Below are 15,117 nucleotides of genomic sequence, written 5' to 3' on the forward strand. Positions count from 1 at the left end.
GACTCAGAAGTTTTTCTTCTGTGGTGTTATATAGTAATCCTGAGCTAGGGAAGTATAGCAGGGGAAAGCCTGATCCCCTGTATACCTGAGTTCTAATTAATCAAGCCCTAGAGTCAACACCTGAGACCTAGTCGCATCTGAACATGAACCCTGGGACTGGCAGGTGGAGACTCCATCTCCCCAGGACCCACTGATCCCAGAGAGAAGGAAGACTACTGCAAAAAGAGTTGAGGAAGCAGACATTTGAGGAAGAGTGACTTGACTAGAGGGCATGGCCACAACCTCTCAACCAGGTTGGAGAGGATCCAAGAACCAGCAACTCGCACTCAGTACCAGGAAGAGATGACTTGTTACCCAAGAGGAAAGGGGCAGGATGTAGGGGTGGTGGAGCCCTGCAGAAGACCAACCTCGCCCATATGATCATCACTGGAGATACCATCTAAACTCTCAAGAACTAATCTAACATCAAAGACGTGGCAGGCGAGAGGGAGAGCGGACAAGACACAAGTCCCCGTGATTCCAACGGGACAAAGAATAGCAGGTAAGTCCACCCACTCTGTGACAGGGAAATCTTCCAGGCTCGGTGTTAGCACTGGCCTACCTCCTGTCTATGGGCATGCCGCCTGCCTAGCTCATCTGCCACGCCTTGTTGGTAAATAATAAAGATGGTACTTAGACAGGAGGCTACCCATTTTGAACCCCTGATGGCTAGGGGTAATATCCGCAGCTCCGAACCTTCCCTACACCGCGGCCCATGCCTCACAGATAGCATCCATGGTTATAAATGCTCCGGCCAGGAGCCAGGTCAAGCTCTGCCCCATGTTGGGCCTCTTCCACTCACTCATTCATACTACCCCCTCTCACCAGGCCTCTCTCCACCCCCTCTCACAGGGCATCTTTCATTCCACCCCTCTTCTAGGCCTCTTCTACTCTGCCCTGTTCCCCAGGAAAGGCCTTCAGGCCATCATCCTTACTCACTCACCCTGGGTAATCAACCCCACAGTCCTCTCGGTGCCTTTGACACCCAGCTCATGACAGTCCAGGCCTAAGCCTAGGCTGAATCTAGCCACAGGCTCTTTCCTGGGCACTCGGCTCTTTCTGACCCCTCTTGAAGCCACTCTCCACCCCTCCTTGGGGTTACCTTTATACCTCTCCTGGGCTCCATGCTGCCCCTTCTCTGGGGGTCCATATTGCCCCTTCTCCTGGGCTAAATCTATGCCCCTTCTCCAGGGCTTGGGGTCTTATACCCCCAGGGGCTTAGGTGCCTTTTATTTAGTGTACCTGACCCCATAGTTTGTATATTCTCCACTATATAGCAGGGACTGAGGTTTTGAGGTGCCCCTACCCATCTTTCCCTGGGGAGGTAACTGGCCTGGCATTTCCTGGGTTCTCCCACATCACTAGGAGCCCCACCAGGCCACGCTTCCCCAGCAGGGTGCAGTTTCAGGTCATACCCAGGACCAGGAGGCTCCAAACCATCTCCCATAGTTCCTACCCTCACCTTCAAGGTGTTCTAGGAGCAGCTCAGCCTGATGTTGCCTCCTTGGCTACTCAGCCTGCACTGCTGCCTTTCTGGCCTAAGTTTAAAAATGGCTGCTGCATTCAGCCACCTGGCAGCTCCCTACTTAAGCCTTTAAAGTGACAGGCACCAAAAATGCTCTATCACACGCTCGCACTCTGATTTTAAAAAATCCCCAATTTTCAGTTAAAAAGAAGTAGCCCCAAATCCACATTTTTCCATAAATAAAATCTATATCTATATATTAGTGGTGTTTCTTTTAAATTATGGGAAAATGTGGATTTGGGGTTACTTTTTTTTAATCATAAATTGAGGATTTTTTAAAATCAGAGAAACTAAGATGCACACACATAAATAATATATTAAAGAACACTAAGATTGCAAATTCCAGCACTCAACAGTAGAAAATGCCAGCTACTGCTCAGCCAAGATTGATTGTGCAGTCTTAATTCAATCCACATGTGACTCAGCCTTCACTTACATGGTCACATTCTCACATTTCAACAGGATCTTTCCTTCATTCAGTGCACAGGATGAACCTGCTGTGAGGATCAACTGGGGGTATACAATGAACAAGCCTCTAAGATCCCTGATTCATTTACTGAAGAAACAAAAATTGTTGAGTGAAAGAGGGAGAGAAAGGACAGTTTCATAATTAAGTCGGTTGAATACTGCTCTAGAGAAGTGTCCAGCTTCTGCTACAGAATTCTTGTGAGATGTTGGGCAAGTCACTCTCACAGGCACTTGCTAATGGTGTGGCTTCATTTCCTGGGTCAGACTGAGCACTCACGGCTGTAACTGAAGCCAGTGCGTTGGACACATAAACACATATCGTGCTATGTAATGCTAAAAATTCTGGACAAAAATCAGGCCCTAGATATCTTGAATTGGGCATCCAAAATTAAGGGACTCTTTTGACCTTAATTTCTTTGTGCCTTGGACCACCACTCCAAGCACCTGGCCCAGGAGTAATATCGATGGCTTATCCCATAGTGGGTTGTGAAAATCAATCTTTTTTAAGCACTTGGATACAACTGCAACAAGTACCATAAAAAATTATATGAATAATTCTGTTTCCAGGGCAATGTGTGACCTAGGCCACACATCAAACAATAAGAAATACTCAAAATATTGAGTATTTCATCATTAAATAAGAATCATCTATACCAGGGGTGGCTAGAGTTATTCATCCTGAGAGCCACATCCGATCCTCCACATGAAGTTCAAGAGCCAGAAGGAGGGGGGGAAGACTGAGCAACCCAGTGGGGGGAAAGGGGAGGGGGGGTGCTGAGCGTTGAGCCACTCTGGCTTTCCCCACAGGGAGTGCGCCCTGAGTTAAGCAGCATGTTTGTAGCCCCCGCTCTGGCAGCCGGCTCCTGAGCTGGCAGTCCCAAGAGAAGTGGGTGGGGCTTCAAGAAGTGGGGCAAGAGCTGCAAGTACCATGCCAGTGAGCCGCATATGGCTCGCAAGCTGTGGTTTGGCCACCGTGGATCTATCCCATGTACTGAATAAGGTGGGATCCTGTGGAAAAATCAGCATGTGTTAGTGCATCTAAAGATTGTATCATAACATAGACACACATGGCTGTCTTCACTTCTTAAAAAAGGTGTGTCTCAACCAGGAGAAACTCACTGTGCAGTAGCTAGCCTCCTAAGTAATCATAGGGAGGACAAGGAACTTTAGTTTTATCACAGGGCAGATGAAAAGCAGTCAATAAGCAAAGTCAGAGGTCCACCCCCATCTACGGTTAACCATGACTTGCTTGTCTTGTGGTAAAACTAAGGCACCTTGCCACAATTATGTCTGAGTAGCATGATAGCTAATGTAATGGTTAGTCCATAGCAGGCTCATGCTACTTCTAAGCAATGAAAACAAAGCCTATTCTACACTTTTCTGCCTTGATGCTGCATTGACACTGCCTTGCAATGTCCTCACTCTCTGGTAACACGTCACTGAAACTCTCCTTTCTGAGCTCTAGTATTTTCCTGCCACTAGCCTTGCACTGTGGTAGTGCTAAACCATCCCTGCACTGACTCAATTCAAAGTAAGTACAAATCTTATACTAACCCTACTCAACAGGATAGTGGGGGGGAATAGAGGCTCCCTTCTGTTCTTAGAGCCTTCAATGGCAAACATTCAGTGCCAAGACAGGTGCTTGGAGCCCTGTCCCCCTCTCACACAGCATGTTGTTTTGTACTCAGTGCCAGGATTGAGTTCCACATATGGGGATACACAAGGGCCTTTGAAGATGACAGAGCCACTTTGTGACAGGGACTCCTTCTTCCTCAAAACCATCAGTGAATGCTACCTGGGGTCCCAGCCCAACTTGTGCTGCCCAGAATAACTTTTCCATGGAGCCCTCCATATCACAGCCCTTAGACACTGGAAACATATCCTTAGCCTCTCTGCTTCTGTGCATAGCCAGTTCCATGGAGCCATGGTATTTGTCTCAGACAGCCCCTGAACATGTGTTTGCTCTTCTCTGCCTTAATTCCATCAGTATCTTTCTGGTGCTGAGGTACCTCCAGTTCAGTGCATTATTTCCAGAAGCCAGAGGCCTTCAGGAAAAGACTCCCTCCTGCTACCTAGATTATCAGTATATTCATGGTTTGGCCACTAATAAAAGAGGCAGGAGACAAGACCATAGCCTGACCTTTTATTGTTAACAACCCGAACATAAGATACACACTTACCCCTCTGTCTATGTGGCTGTCCACTACAGCAAAGAACTAGTTTGTACCTGTACTTTTGCTGGAGGAGGACCAGTGTGAGAATCATAGCAGCAGGTGGTCCCTTCTGGGACTCCCTGTGTTGTTCTCATTTCCTTCTTATGAAGCCCACATGTGCAGACACAAATGCATACATGCACATGCAACTCTACCAAACAACTTCTGATTGGATAGTTTTGATTCTTTTTGTATTTCTGGGGACCCTTGTGATCTAACCCAAACTAGTTATGGCCTTGAAACACTGAAGAGAGGATTTCTTACCCCTTTCCTCGTTGATCAAGAATGTTTCCTTATCTTTTACCTGCTTCCTTTTCCTTATTTCATAGTCACAGTAACTAAGCTTCCCCCCAATCCTTTATATTTTTCTGTAAAGATTTTAATAGCTTTGTTAAGAAAGCTTAGTTTAAGCATATAATAACAGACACCTATACATGAACTACATAGAGTTACATATTCACTTATTGTTATCAATATAACAAGGGCTACAAAACGCATGTATGTACTTAATATGCCATTTTGGCTGTTTACCAATAGCCCATTAGTAATCAAAACTTGGGTTAAGGCTTTCAGGTAAGCTGTTTTCTACGGATTTCCTTCTTTAAGATGGTTTTTATGATTTGTTTTGCTGGGTATGTTCATTATCTCAAACCCTGGGGTGAACATGCTTCTCTATCACACTGGGAAAGTTTACACAGCAGTCATTTCAGATGGGTTTGGAGTCTTCAGCTTCAGCTGTACTCTTGCCTGTGCCTCATGTACAGCCTTCAGCTGTATTCATGGCTGGCAATCAGGTGTATAACTAAGGCAGGGTGAGCAGGGCACCAACCCCAGGTGTTGATTTAGAGGGAGTGCCAGAATGGTGATCCCTGGGAAGGCTTGTCTCATGGTGGCAGCAACAGCAGTAGCTTCCACCACAGCAGACAGAACATGTGTGGTAAGCCGGGGTCTTTGAAATCCCACATTGAGCCACTTAGCACTCCACTCCTTACTCTTTGGCCTCTCTGCCCAGGGTGCCAAAATTGCTAGTTATGCCTCTGCTAATTCTCCTTGTTATGTGACAGGATAAGCCTTCTCTATCCCGAGCTTCCCCCATCCCAGAACACCCACACAACCCCTTCTCTTCCCTGATGCACTATTTAGTACGATGCTCTATTTTTATTTCTTTTCAAAGGCAGGAACTTTATTTCCAAGTTGGTTCCTGTTTGCTTTGATGTCCCCAGCCCCATCCTGGACCCTGTCTTCTGACCTATTTCATGACGCAGCATGCCCTCCAGCCAGTACTGACGGGCTCCAGAAAGGTTGATAGCCAGTGTTGGCCGGCTGTTCTCCACCATCATCACCGCTTGGGAGAGCAGGTCATCCGTCAATTGTACGACTACCTGGGGACAGATAGAAAAGGAGGTCAATGTTGTGCCACACAAATGGGCTGTGTGTTGGACACAACCCTCAGCCCTGTGCACATCTGGATAATACTGTGCACTTCTCCCGACACCCACACTGACAACAGCCTCATTTGTGCCACTCAACAGGGCTAGAGCCTCCTTCAGTTTAAGGAAAGCAACACTATTGTCCAGCCAGTCAAAGGATTGTAGCATCAGTGCCTGTCCCCACCAGGATTTTATAATGCCAGTGCACCCCCTCTCCCCCAGCCACATTAAAAGGGTCACGCAACAGGAAGAACAAGTGACTACCAACCAGGCCTGCCAGGGGATATAAGATTTGTCACAGACACCTCAAGATGAAAGAACAGCAGAAACAGATATGGAGAGAGCAGACTCTAAAGGAGAGACCTAGGACTGCATGACCAATAGTGGAAGAGAGGCACAAAGCAGTCAATCCGAGTAGGACTGAATCACTATGACACTCACTGAGGCCAACTATAGGGAATGTCTCTGGTTATTCATCTAGTGGAATGGAATACAGCACTCCAGAGGATCTAGCTGTTGGCCTCATACCATAAGCAGGCTCAAGAAAGGTTCTTCAAACACCATAAGAAAATAGATAATAGCCACTGGCAACTCCAAATTAAGAAGAGTGGACAGAGAATTCAGTAGCAGGGACAAAAACAAGAATGACAGGACAATGTGCTGTCTCATTCGAGTAAGGATCTGACATGGTGCTGCATGACTAAATAAGATTCTGGAGCTGACTGCAAGTCTCCAGTTGTATATGACATTGCACACAACAATACAGATTATAGGAGACTTCAGGGACCTCAGCAGAGAGCTGAAGAAAACTTGGAGAGATTGTCTCAGTGATCATTCCAGTCCCTTTTGACTTCACAGCATTTACCAATGTGATAAGGTGGTGCTCACTGTCCCCTTCAAGCAAAAGATGACAGAAAATGCTTGAGGTGAACCACAGCCTGCACAACTGGCAGGGCACATGGCTGTGGAACATGGGCCCACATTTTAGTGGAGAAGAGCTGTACAAGGCATGGCATACATCCCTGAGGTGGGCAGGCTAATTGCAACTGGTGACTAACTGGGGCACCTAGGTCATACCAGTGCAAAGGATGAGTGAGGGCAAAGGAGTCAAACACAGTACAAACTTAAGTATACAAAACAGACTCAAGGAGCTGTGACTAAATTAAATCATTGGGGCAAAGAATGTGAAAAAAAATTAATTTGTTCAGTGGAGCCTGGATAATAAACAAAAGGAACTCGACATTTTCATGGATGAGAGGAAATCTGATATTATTGCAATTACTTGAAAACTTCTGGGGTAATTTGAATGCCTGGAATGTTACAATAACTGGTTACAGATGGTTCAGGAGGGGCAGGGGTGGGTGAAAGAGATGTGTTTGGGCCAGTCTATATTAAAGACACTATTTCCTGTTTTAGAGTTACTGATAACCTGGAACATGGAGACTTGAATATAGGGATCAGTGTGCTATCTAACAGGCCCAGGAGAGACTAATAGAATCTGAGGATAGGGTGAGATGCACCTTACACACAGTTCTGTAATGCGTGGAAGAAGTGTGTTATGGCAAACTTCAGTTTGGGAGTCACACTGGAGATTTCATACAACCAGCAGTAAAACTCCATTGGAGTTTCTAAAAAACAGAGATGATAATATTCCAGTTTAAAGGGTCTCATACCCAACATGAGGTAACTATGTTGGACAAATACAGATGAGCTGATCATTGGAGTACAGGTTAATGATTGTCCAGGAGCCATAGATCATGATCTGATTAGTTGTTAATGAGGGATCATTGCTGAATAGAAATATTTCTAGTGGGGTTTTGTAGGGAATTTTCTAAGTCCAACGCTTTTATAAAATCTACATTGATAAAATTAAGTTGACATAAAATTAGCCAATGGAAAATAATTACAAGGCTAGAAGAATCTTATAGAGAAATCATTCAAACACAATACTCTGGATTCATTTAAGAGTCAATTGGACATTTATCTTGCTGGGATCCTGTAACCCCAGACTTCCAGCCCTAATGTCTATGAAATATGAAATGTGAAATAAAATTATTTTTAATACAGCCACAGAAAATGTCTCATATCTATGAAAAGAAAATGAAACCCATCCCTGCAGAAGTGTATGGGGCTGTACCCTGGAAAGTAGTGACTAAAAAGCATTTAGGGGTAAAAGCAGGCAGATCACTCAAGCTGGGGGAGGGCTAATGCAATCCCTGGTGTGTCAGCTGGGGAGTAGTGAGTGAGATAGCTGTTTTACCTTTGTATTTAGCACTGCACTGGCATTGGAATACTGCACACAATCCTGATCTCACCATGTTAAAAAAGGATGCAGAAACACTGGAAACAGTTCAGAAATTGTTCGAATTGAAGACTGGAAACATTGCCTAACACTGAGAGACTTGAAGTGCTCAGTCTGTTCAATTTTTCAAAGAAGATGGAGAGATAACACTATTATGGATAGTAAGTATCTTTAGAGAAAAAGTACCATCTATTAGTGGGCTTTTTTAATCTTGCAGAGAAAGGCATAAGAAGAACTAATGGGTGAAAGCTAAGGCCAGACAATTAAAATGGGAAATGTGGCATAAATTTTTAATGAGTGTGATTAATCACTGGAACAAACTCCCAAAAATATGGGAGTCTCCATTTCTCTAGCTGTTCAGATCCAGACTGGATGATTTCACATAAGACAGGTTAGCCAGCTGCATAATTGGACTCAAAGGCAGTATGACCTGGTGAACTTCCAGGGCCTGCTCTACACAGGAAATCTGAATAGCAGATATAATGATCCCCTGTAGCTTTAAACTCTATGACTGTACACAGTTCAATCAAGAGAAACTCCAGTTGAGTATGCCATTAAAAAGTACAAGAGCAGACAGAAAAAGCATTGGAAAAAGCAGATGGGGAGAGGCTCTAGAAACGAAGACAAGACAGTGCCAGTTTCCCAGCAGAGGACCACAGCAAGCAAGATGACAAATATACCATATGAAAAGAAATTGAGACTGTGAACAGATCTCATGCCAGTTCAAGTAGGTTGGTGCTACACAGCTGGGCAGGAAGATAGTACCAGGATTACTCACTGTGGAGATGTCCTACTCAGCTTCCACTTCTATCTCTGCTCTGGTTCTTGCACTGAGCTACAGCTGATAAATGTTCTGGATCTTTGTATTCAAGGGATGTAATAGGGATGGGAGAAAAGAACTTTTTGGATCCTGGGGACGATGACACTGGGGTTGGAATGAGGTTATGTTAGGGGACCCCAGTAGAAGTGTTTGCTGTACATGGAAGACCCAGACCAGCCTCTCACCAACATCACCTTCTACCCCTAACTGTCCATTCTTCTTCCTCACTGCAGTTTGTTCTGTGCTGTAAGCTCTTTGGGGCTCTGCCCCTTGTAAGCAGCTGTGAATTGCCAGGATAGTGTATTACTACAGGGTAGTTCTCCTCTCCCCTGCAGGTGGTAGTCAGTTTGCCCTTTTCCCTAAGCTGTAACATTTCTATCCCTGCCAGGGGATGCTCAACTTGTTCAGAAATGTTAGAAGAGACCCAGTATATCTTCTCCACCTGCTCCTCCAGAAGTATCTGTCCCCCTTTGCATGTCATTTCCCCATTCTATCTAAGGACTTATCAGGCTTCTGCTTGCTTGCAGATGAACCTCAACCACTTCTTCATATAGCCCTTCTCCCACACTGGCCTCTGCCCTCCCCCACATTCCTGACTTCCTTTCCTCAAACTTCCTCAAACATTCAGAAGAGATACAATTCCCACAGGCACAGCTAGAACCTAGGAGAATGGGACCATGCTCCCTGGGCCAGTCCAGACCTGGAATCTGTATAGCTCTTTTTCTGCCCTTTCCCTATGGTTGCTTGTTCCCTCCACATAATCCTGTCTCTTATATTCAATTCAGACTGTAAATTCAGGACACAGCTCTATTTGCTATACATGCTACCAGAAACAGTTAAGGTACATCATAGAGGATGGGACAGTCAAAAGGTTCAGCATCAATCTACCTGCTCCACTTCCGGTCAGAGGGCAATGACTTCCATGGAAGCAGAGACCGAACCCCTTGAAAATCCCCATCAAGATTGTTACTTTGTCAATAATTGCAAGATGGTGTTGTAAGAACTGCTCATCCATGTTCTTCTGCACCGTGTTTCTGAGAATGGTAGAAAAAGAAGGGAAACCCTATGGAGATCTAAATACTTATTTCCTAGTGCCTTTCCCATGACTGAGCAAAGCTCTCTGCCAATACCTTCCCTGTGAGGCACTTTTTCAAAGTGTCCTGAATTCCCTCAGACGTGAACTACAGCTCATTTCTACTACAAATTCATGGGCAGAAAATCTCATTAAATGTTATTTTTCCTGAGAGGTTATATTGTGCAGTAACTGGTGACCACCAAGGATCTGGGTTTTCCATTTCCCATGGAAAAAAAACAGAGGAAAAACACAGATTTCCTTTATAACTGAGAAAAACACGGATTTGTCATTTTAGCAGAGAAACACACAGATTTTCCACTTTTGCAAAGAGCTCTCTGCAGCCTGGCAGAGTTCCAGCCTGCAAGTGGCTCGGGGAAGCGGGAGGAGGGCTGTCAGGCAGGGGGCACTAGGGCTGTTCGATAATTTCACCAGTGTTTTGTTTCAATGTGTTTTGAGCTCGAAACAGTGAAATTGAAATGAATCAAAAGGTTTTGAAATGGCTTTGAAATGAAGCAAGGGCACTTAAGACGTTTCAAAAGTTTTAAGTTTTGAGTTTTGAAGCCCCCTTATTTGTCTTCAGCGCCAGTCCCAGGCAGCAGCAGGAGCAGCAGCAGCTGCCTCTTCTCATCCAGCGTGCAGATCCAGGGACTCACACCCCTGGGAGGGCTGCAGGGCTATGAAGGACTCCTCCTGAGAGTGCAGGGCCCCCAGATCTGCTTTCTGGATGAGAGGAGGCTGCCTCTGCCGCTTGGGACTGGTGGCAGCATCAATCTTCCCTGGTGCTGGGCGCAGGCTGCACCTACCGCTGGTCCCAGGTGGCAGCGACAGCTTCCTGTCATCTGGCACACAGATCCGGGGGCTCACACCCCCAGGAGGAGTCCGACACAGCCCCGCAGCCCCCCTGGGGGTGCGGGCCCCCAGATCTGCATGCCAGATGAAAAGAGGCTGCCACTGCTGGCAAGTGTCAGGAGTTTTGCTTTGAACAGTTTAAGGTGCAGTTTCCCAGAAACCTCTGCACCTCTCTCCTTGAAACTTGGTAGGCTTCATGCCCTCAGAAGGGGCGACCATCCCTGCAAGTTTCATCTGAATCAGGCAAGAAATGATAAAGTTTTAGGCATTTTCATGATTCCACATTATAGCCTATGGGCAAAACCTCAAAATGCATAGAAACAGCGAAAGTTTTGACAAAACGAAATGGAACAGTGCTTTGAAATGAAATTGTAACCCGGGCGGTACTCCAAAAGGTACCCCCTCTCCAATTGAAGGGATCAAAGCAGGTGCACAAGCGCTGTGGGAGGTGTAGGGACTCTCCTCCCCCTATAGAGCAGAGCCAGACCACCACTGGGGACTTAACCATATACCTTTTAATGAGGGAACAATCCGAGGAACATAACAGGCATAATCAGGGGGTATAGGGGACACTACAATGCCCCAAGGGGGCAGGATTCAACAAAGGTTAGACACTTACAATCATTGACAAAAGACAGGGTTAACAAAATATAAAACACAAACAGCACAGCAAGCAATACTGGTTGGGGAAATATAAAAAGGCACAAAATACAAAATGTCAAAGAAATATAGGGCCTAGGTACCTGGAAGGGGAGAAAACACAACAGCCCCTTTCCACTGCAAGATGAATTTCTTCTTGTTAATTCACTCACCCCAAGTCACCAAAGCTGGGACTTGAACTTGGATCACCCATGTGGTAGGCAGAAACACTGGCACACAGCCACCAGTGCTGCTACTGCTTCAAGCTGCCAGGGGTTTTGACCTTCCTGGAGCCCCGGCCTCGCATCAAGCTGCCTGATCTCTGATTGGAGGAGCTGGAAGCCAAGCTGGGAACACCTCAGGTCGCTGTTCAGATCCTTGCTGAAGCGGGAAGCCCCTCCTGCTGGCTGCAGCCTCTCGTAGGGGATCCTGGAGCCCAGCAGGAAGCCTCTCCTGCCAGCCGCACGCCACGCTGCTGAGGGTCCAACTGCTGCCTGCAGGTCCTGCTCCTTCAGGCTCTTCTGGGGCAACTGCTCCCGCCCTGCTGGCTCAGCTCTTTGAAGCTCCTTCCTCTTGGTCCTTTGCTGGTCTCCTCTCTGAGTCAGCTGTGCTGCCCCTTTTATCTCCCTCCAGGTGACCCAAGGGGCCAATCGGGGACATGAGGGGTGAGTCTCTGGGGCCTGATTGGTGAGGAAAGGGAATCCCAAGTCCTCCAATCATCTTTTACCCCTTCAAAACCCCTGAGCCAAATCATTACCAGATTGGTGAGAAAAGGGAATCCCAAGTCCTCCAATCATTGTTTGCCCTTTCAAAACCCGTGGGCTAGGTCACTGCCAGCCAGCCCGTCACAAAATGAAATGACAAAATGAAACACCGTCCCTTCGAAATGGCAAAACAGAAGTCGAAATGAAACGGTGCTTTTTTGCCCTAGGGGGCACACACATGGCCACCAGGCAGCCTGGAAAGCAGCTCCCACAGGTAAGTCTGGTGGGGGAGAGGGTTTGAGGCCCCCATAGGGAGGAAGGGAGGGAACTGGGCAGGGCTGAGGCTCAGGCTTCTGCCCAGGTGGGGGGGAGGGGAGGGGAGGGGTCTGGTGCCATGCACAGCTTCAGGGCCTGGGCGGGGAGCGGGACAGAGCCACAAGTGGCTCCTCTGGGGGGCAGAGAGGGTGGGGCTGGTTTCCCCACTGCTGTACACACTCCCAGGGGGGCATGTAACCACCACATGTGTGTGCAGGGCGGGGTGTGGGCTGCCCACTGCAGGCTTGGGCTATCCAGAAGTGGCCCCCAGCTGCCAGGGCAATGGAGCCAGGGACCTGGGCCTGCAGCTTCTGGGAGGTGGTGGCTGCTGCGATGGAGTGGAGTATGGAGCCTGGCTCCCCCTTCCCCACAGGTAACATGGAAGTCCATTCCCATGCAGAGGAAAGGTAGCAAAAGGGCTGGGAAACCCTCTTGGCTAAACTGGGAAATCATGGTCCTCTTAAGAAAAAAGTGTAGTCAATAGAAGATAGGGACAGCCCCCAAGAAGGACTATATAGCAATGGCCCACACTTGTAGGGATCAGATTAGAAAAGCTAAGGTGGCAACTGAACTAAAATTAGCAATGGGAATCCAGGACAACAAGAAGTCCTTCTTTAGGTACGTAGGAAACAGGAGAAAAACAAATGGGAGTGTGGGGCCATTGCTCAACAACTCAAGACAGCTAGTCACTGGCACTTAGGAGAAAACTGAACTCCTGAATGACTACTTTGCTTTGGTTTTTCACTGGGCCAAGAGGAAAATCACACCAGCTAGGGTACAGAATGAGCAGGGTTCAAATGACTGCCTTCCTACTATTGCTGTAGAGCTGGTGTGTGATCACAGGGATCCTGGTTTTCCATTTCCCACGGAAAAACAGAAAAAAACACGGATTTCCCATTTCTATCAGAGAAAACATAGATTTTCCCTTTTAGAAGAGAAACCCATGGATTTCCGCCTTTTGCAAAGAGCTCTGCAGGCTGGCTGAGTTCCAGCCTCCAGGAGCTGTTTGCAAAAGGGGCAGGGAAACCCTCAACCCTGCCAGGAGGAGAAGGGAATGGGGAAGGGCAGGACCCAACACTCACACTTACCTGAGACTGCTTCAGGCTCACTCTTCTTGCTGGAGGTAAGTGGGGCTTGGGGGTTGTGGGGCAGGGCTGGGGGGGAAGCTGGCTAGGGGGTTTGCAGCCCCCCTGCTCCCCGCTGGAGTGCTCGGCTGGCTGGAAACCCCAGCTGCTCTCAGCTGGCTACAAACCTCCCCGCTCCCTCAGCCCCCAGCCAGCTTGGGCACTCCCTGGCTGGGCACTCCAGCTGGGGTGGGGGGGAGGGGTTGTTGCAGCTGGCTGAGAGCGGCAGGGGTTTCCAGCCAGCCCAGCACTCCGGCAGGGAGCAGGCAGGCTGCAAACCCTGGGTTGCAAACACTGTGCTTCCCGCCCTGCTGCCCTCCCCCAGGCTCTCCAGAGTGCAGCGTGTGCTACTGGCACGGGAGGGCACAGTGGTGCCACGTACGAAAGCTGCCTGCCACTGCAAGCTCTGTACTGCCCTGGCCATACTTCCTCTGCATGCACAGGGGCAGTGCACATCCACCCTGCCCCCACCCCCACACAGATCTGGGAGGCGCAGGCTTCCCCTGTCCTCCAGGAGTGCACGCTGTCATTGGGAGCTGGCCCTGCCTGAGCCTGCAGCAGGCAGCAGCAGGGGGGGAGCCAGTTTGTGCTCCTGCTGTAGCAGCTGCTGCCTTCCATTGGAGGCAGGGGGCTGTGGACCTGGGTCCCTGGCCCCATAGTCCTGGCATCTGGGGGCCCCCTCCAGCAGAGCTGGGGAGCAAGGGGCTATGGGTGGAGGGCAAGGGGCACAAGCAGGGCTGGGTGGCTGTGGTGGGGGAATAAGAGACACCAGCAGGGCTGTGGCGGGCATTTAATTTTAACCATGGATTTTGGGATTTTTATCAGAGAATTTGCAATCTTTTATCAGAAAATTTGTGATTTTTTATCATGGAAAACCAGGATCCCTCAATTAAAGAAACTGGACGTATAGAAGTCAGAAGGGTCAGATGAATTTCATCCAAGAGTGCTGAAGGAGGTGGCCAAAGTAATCACAGAACCCCTGGCGAATCTCTTCCAAAACTCGTGGTGCTCTGGGAAGGTCCCCAAGGACTGGAAGAGGGCCACTATAGGCCAAGTAGCTTAACTTCTATCCCAGGGAAAATCCTGGAACAATTCATTAAGGAGTCTATGTGCGATAGGCTTGCAGAAAGTAGGATTCTGAACGACAGCCAGCATGGCTTCGTTATGGGAAGGTCTTGTGTTACCAACCTCATCTCCTTTCACGATCAAGTGATTTGCCACCTGGATAAGAGAGAGGAGATTGACTTTCCAAAAAGCCTTCTATCTGGTATCCCACGATGTTCTCATGATAAAATTGAAAGACTGTGGGCTTAATCGCGAGACAGTCAGGTGAATAGAAAACTGGCTGCAGGGCAGGACCCAGAGAGGTCTAATGAACAGATCTGTGTCATCTTGGTGGGAAGTGGCCAGTGGTGTCCCACAGGGGTTGGCGCTTGGTCCAGTGCTTTTTAACATCTTCATCAATGATTTGGTGCGGGGGTGAAGAGCTCACTGGCCAAGTTCGCGAATGACACCAAGTTATGGGAAGTGTAGTCACGTTTGAAGATAGGCTGTAGATATAGGCGGACCTAGACAGGCTGGCAAGTTGGGTGGATTGGAACCAGATGAAGTTCA

The 15,117-nt window shown here is 47.9% G+C and overlaps 1 protein-coding gene across 6 annotated transcripts in view; it reads right to left on the minus strand.

The window, feature by feature from the left end:
* MATCAP1 (microtubule associated tyrosine carboxypeptidase 1) overlaps nt 1-15,117 on the minus strand; it is a 75,201-nt gene that overhangs the window by 16,882 nt on the left and 43,202 nt on the right. For all 6 annotated transcript variants that reach the window (XR_009455204.1, XM_059713611.1, XM_059713612.1 and 3 more), the window contains one exon: nt 5,495-5,627. Coding sequence is in view for 5 of the 6 variants with exons in the window: in XM_059713611.1 (XP_059569594.1) it covers nt 5,495-5,627 (133 nt within the window). In the remaining variant the exon portion in view is untranslated. The remainder of the gene's footprint in view (nt 1-5,494; nt 5,628-15,117) is intronic.

This window comes from Alligator mississippiensis, chromosome 10 (genome assembly GCF_030867095.1).
Source record: "Alligator mississippiensis isolate rAllMis1 chromosome 10, rAllMis1, whole genome shotgun sequence".
NCBI classification, from domain to species: domain Eukaryota; kingdom Metazoa; phylum Chordata; order Crocodylia; family Alligatoridae; genus Alligator; species Alligator mississippiensis.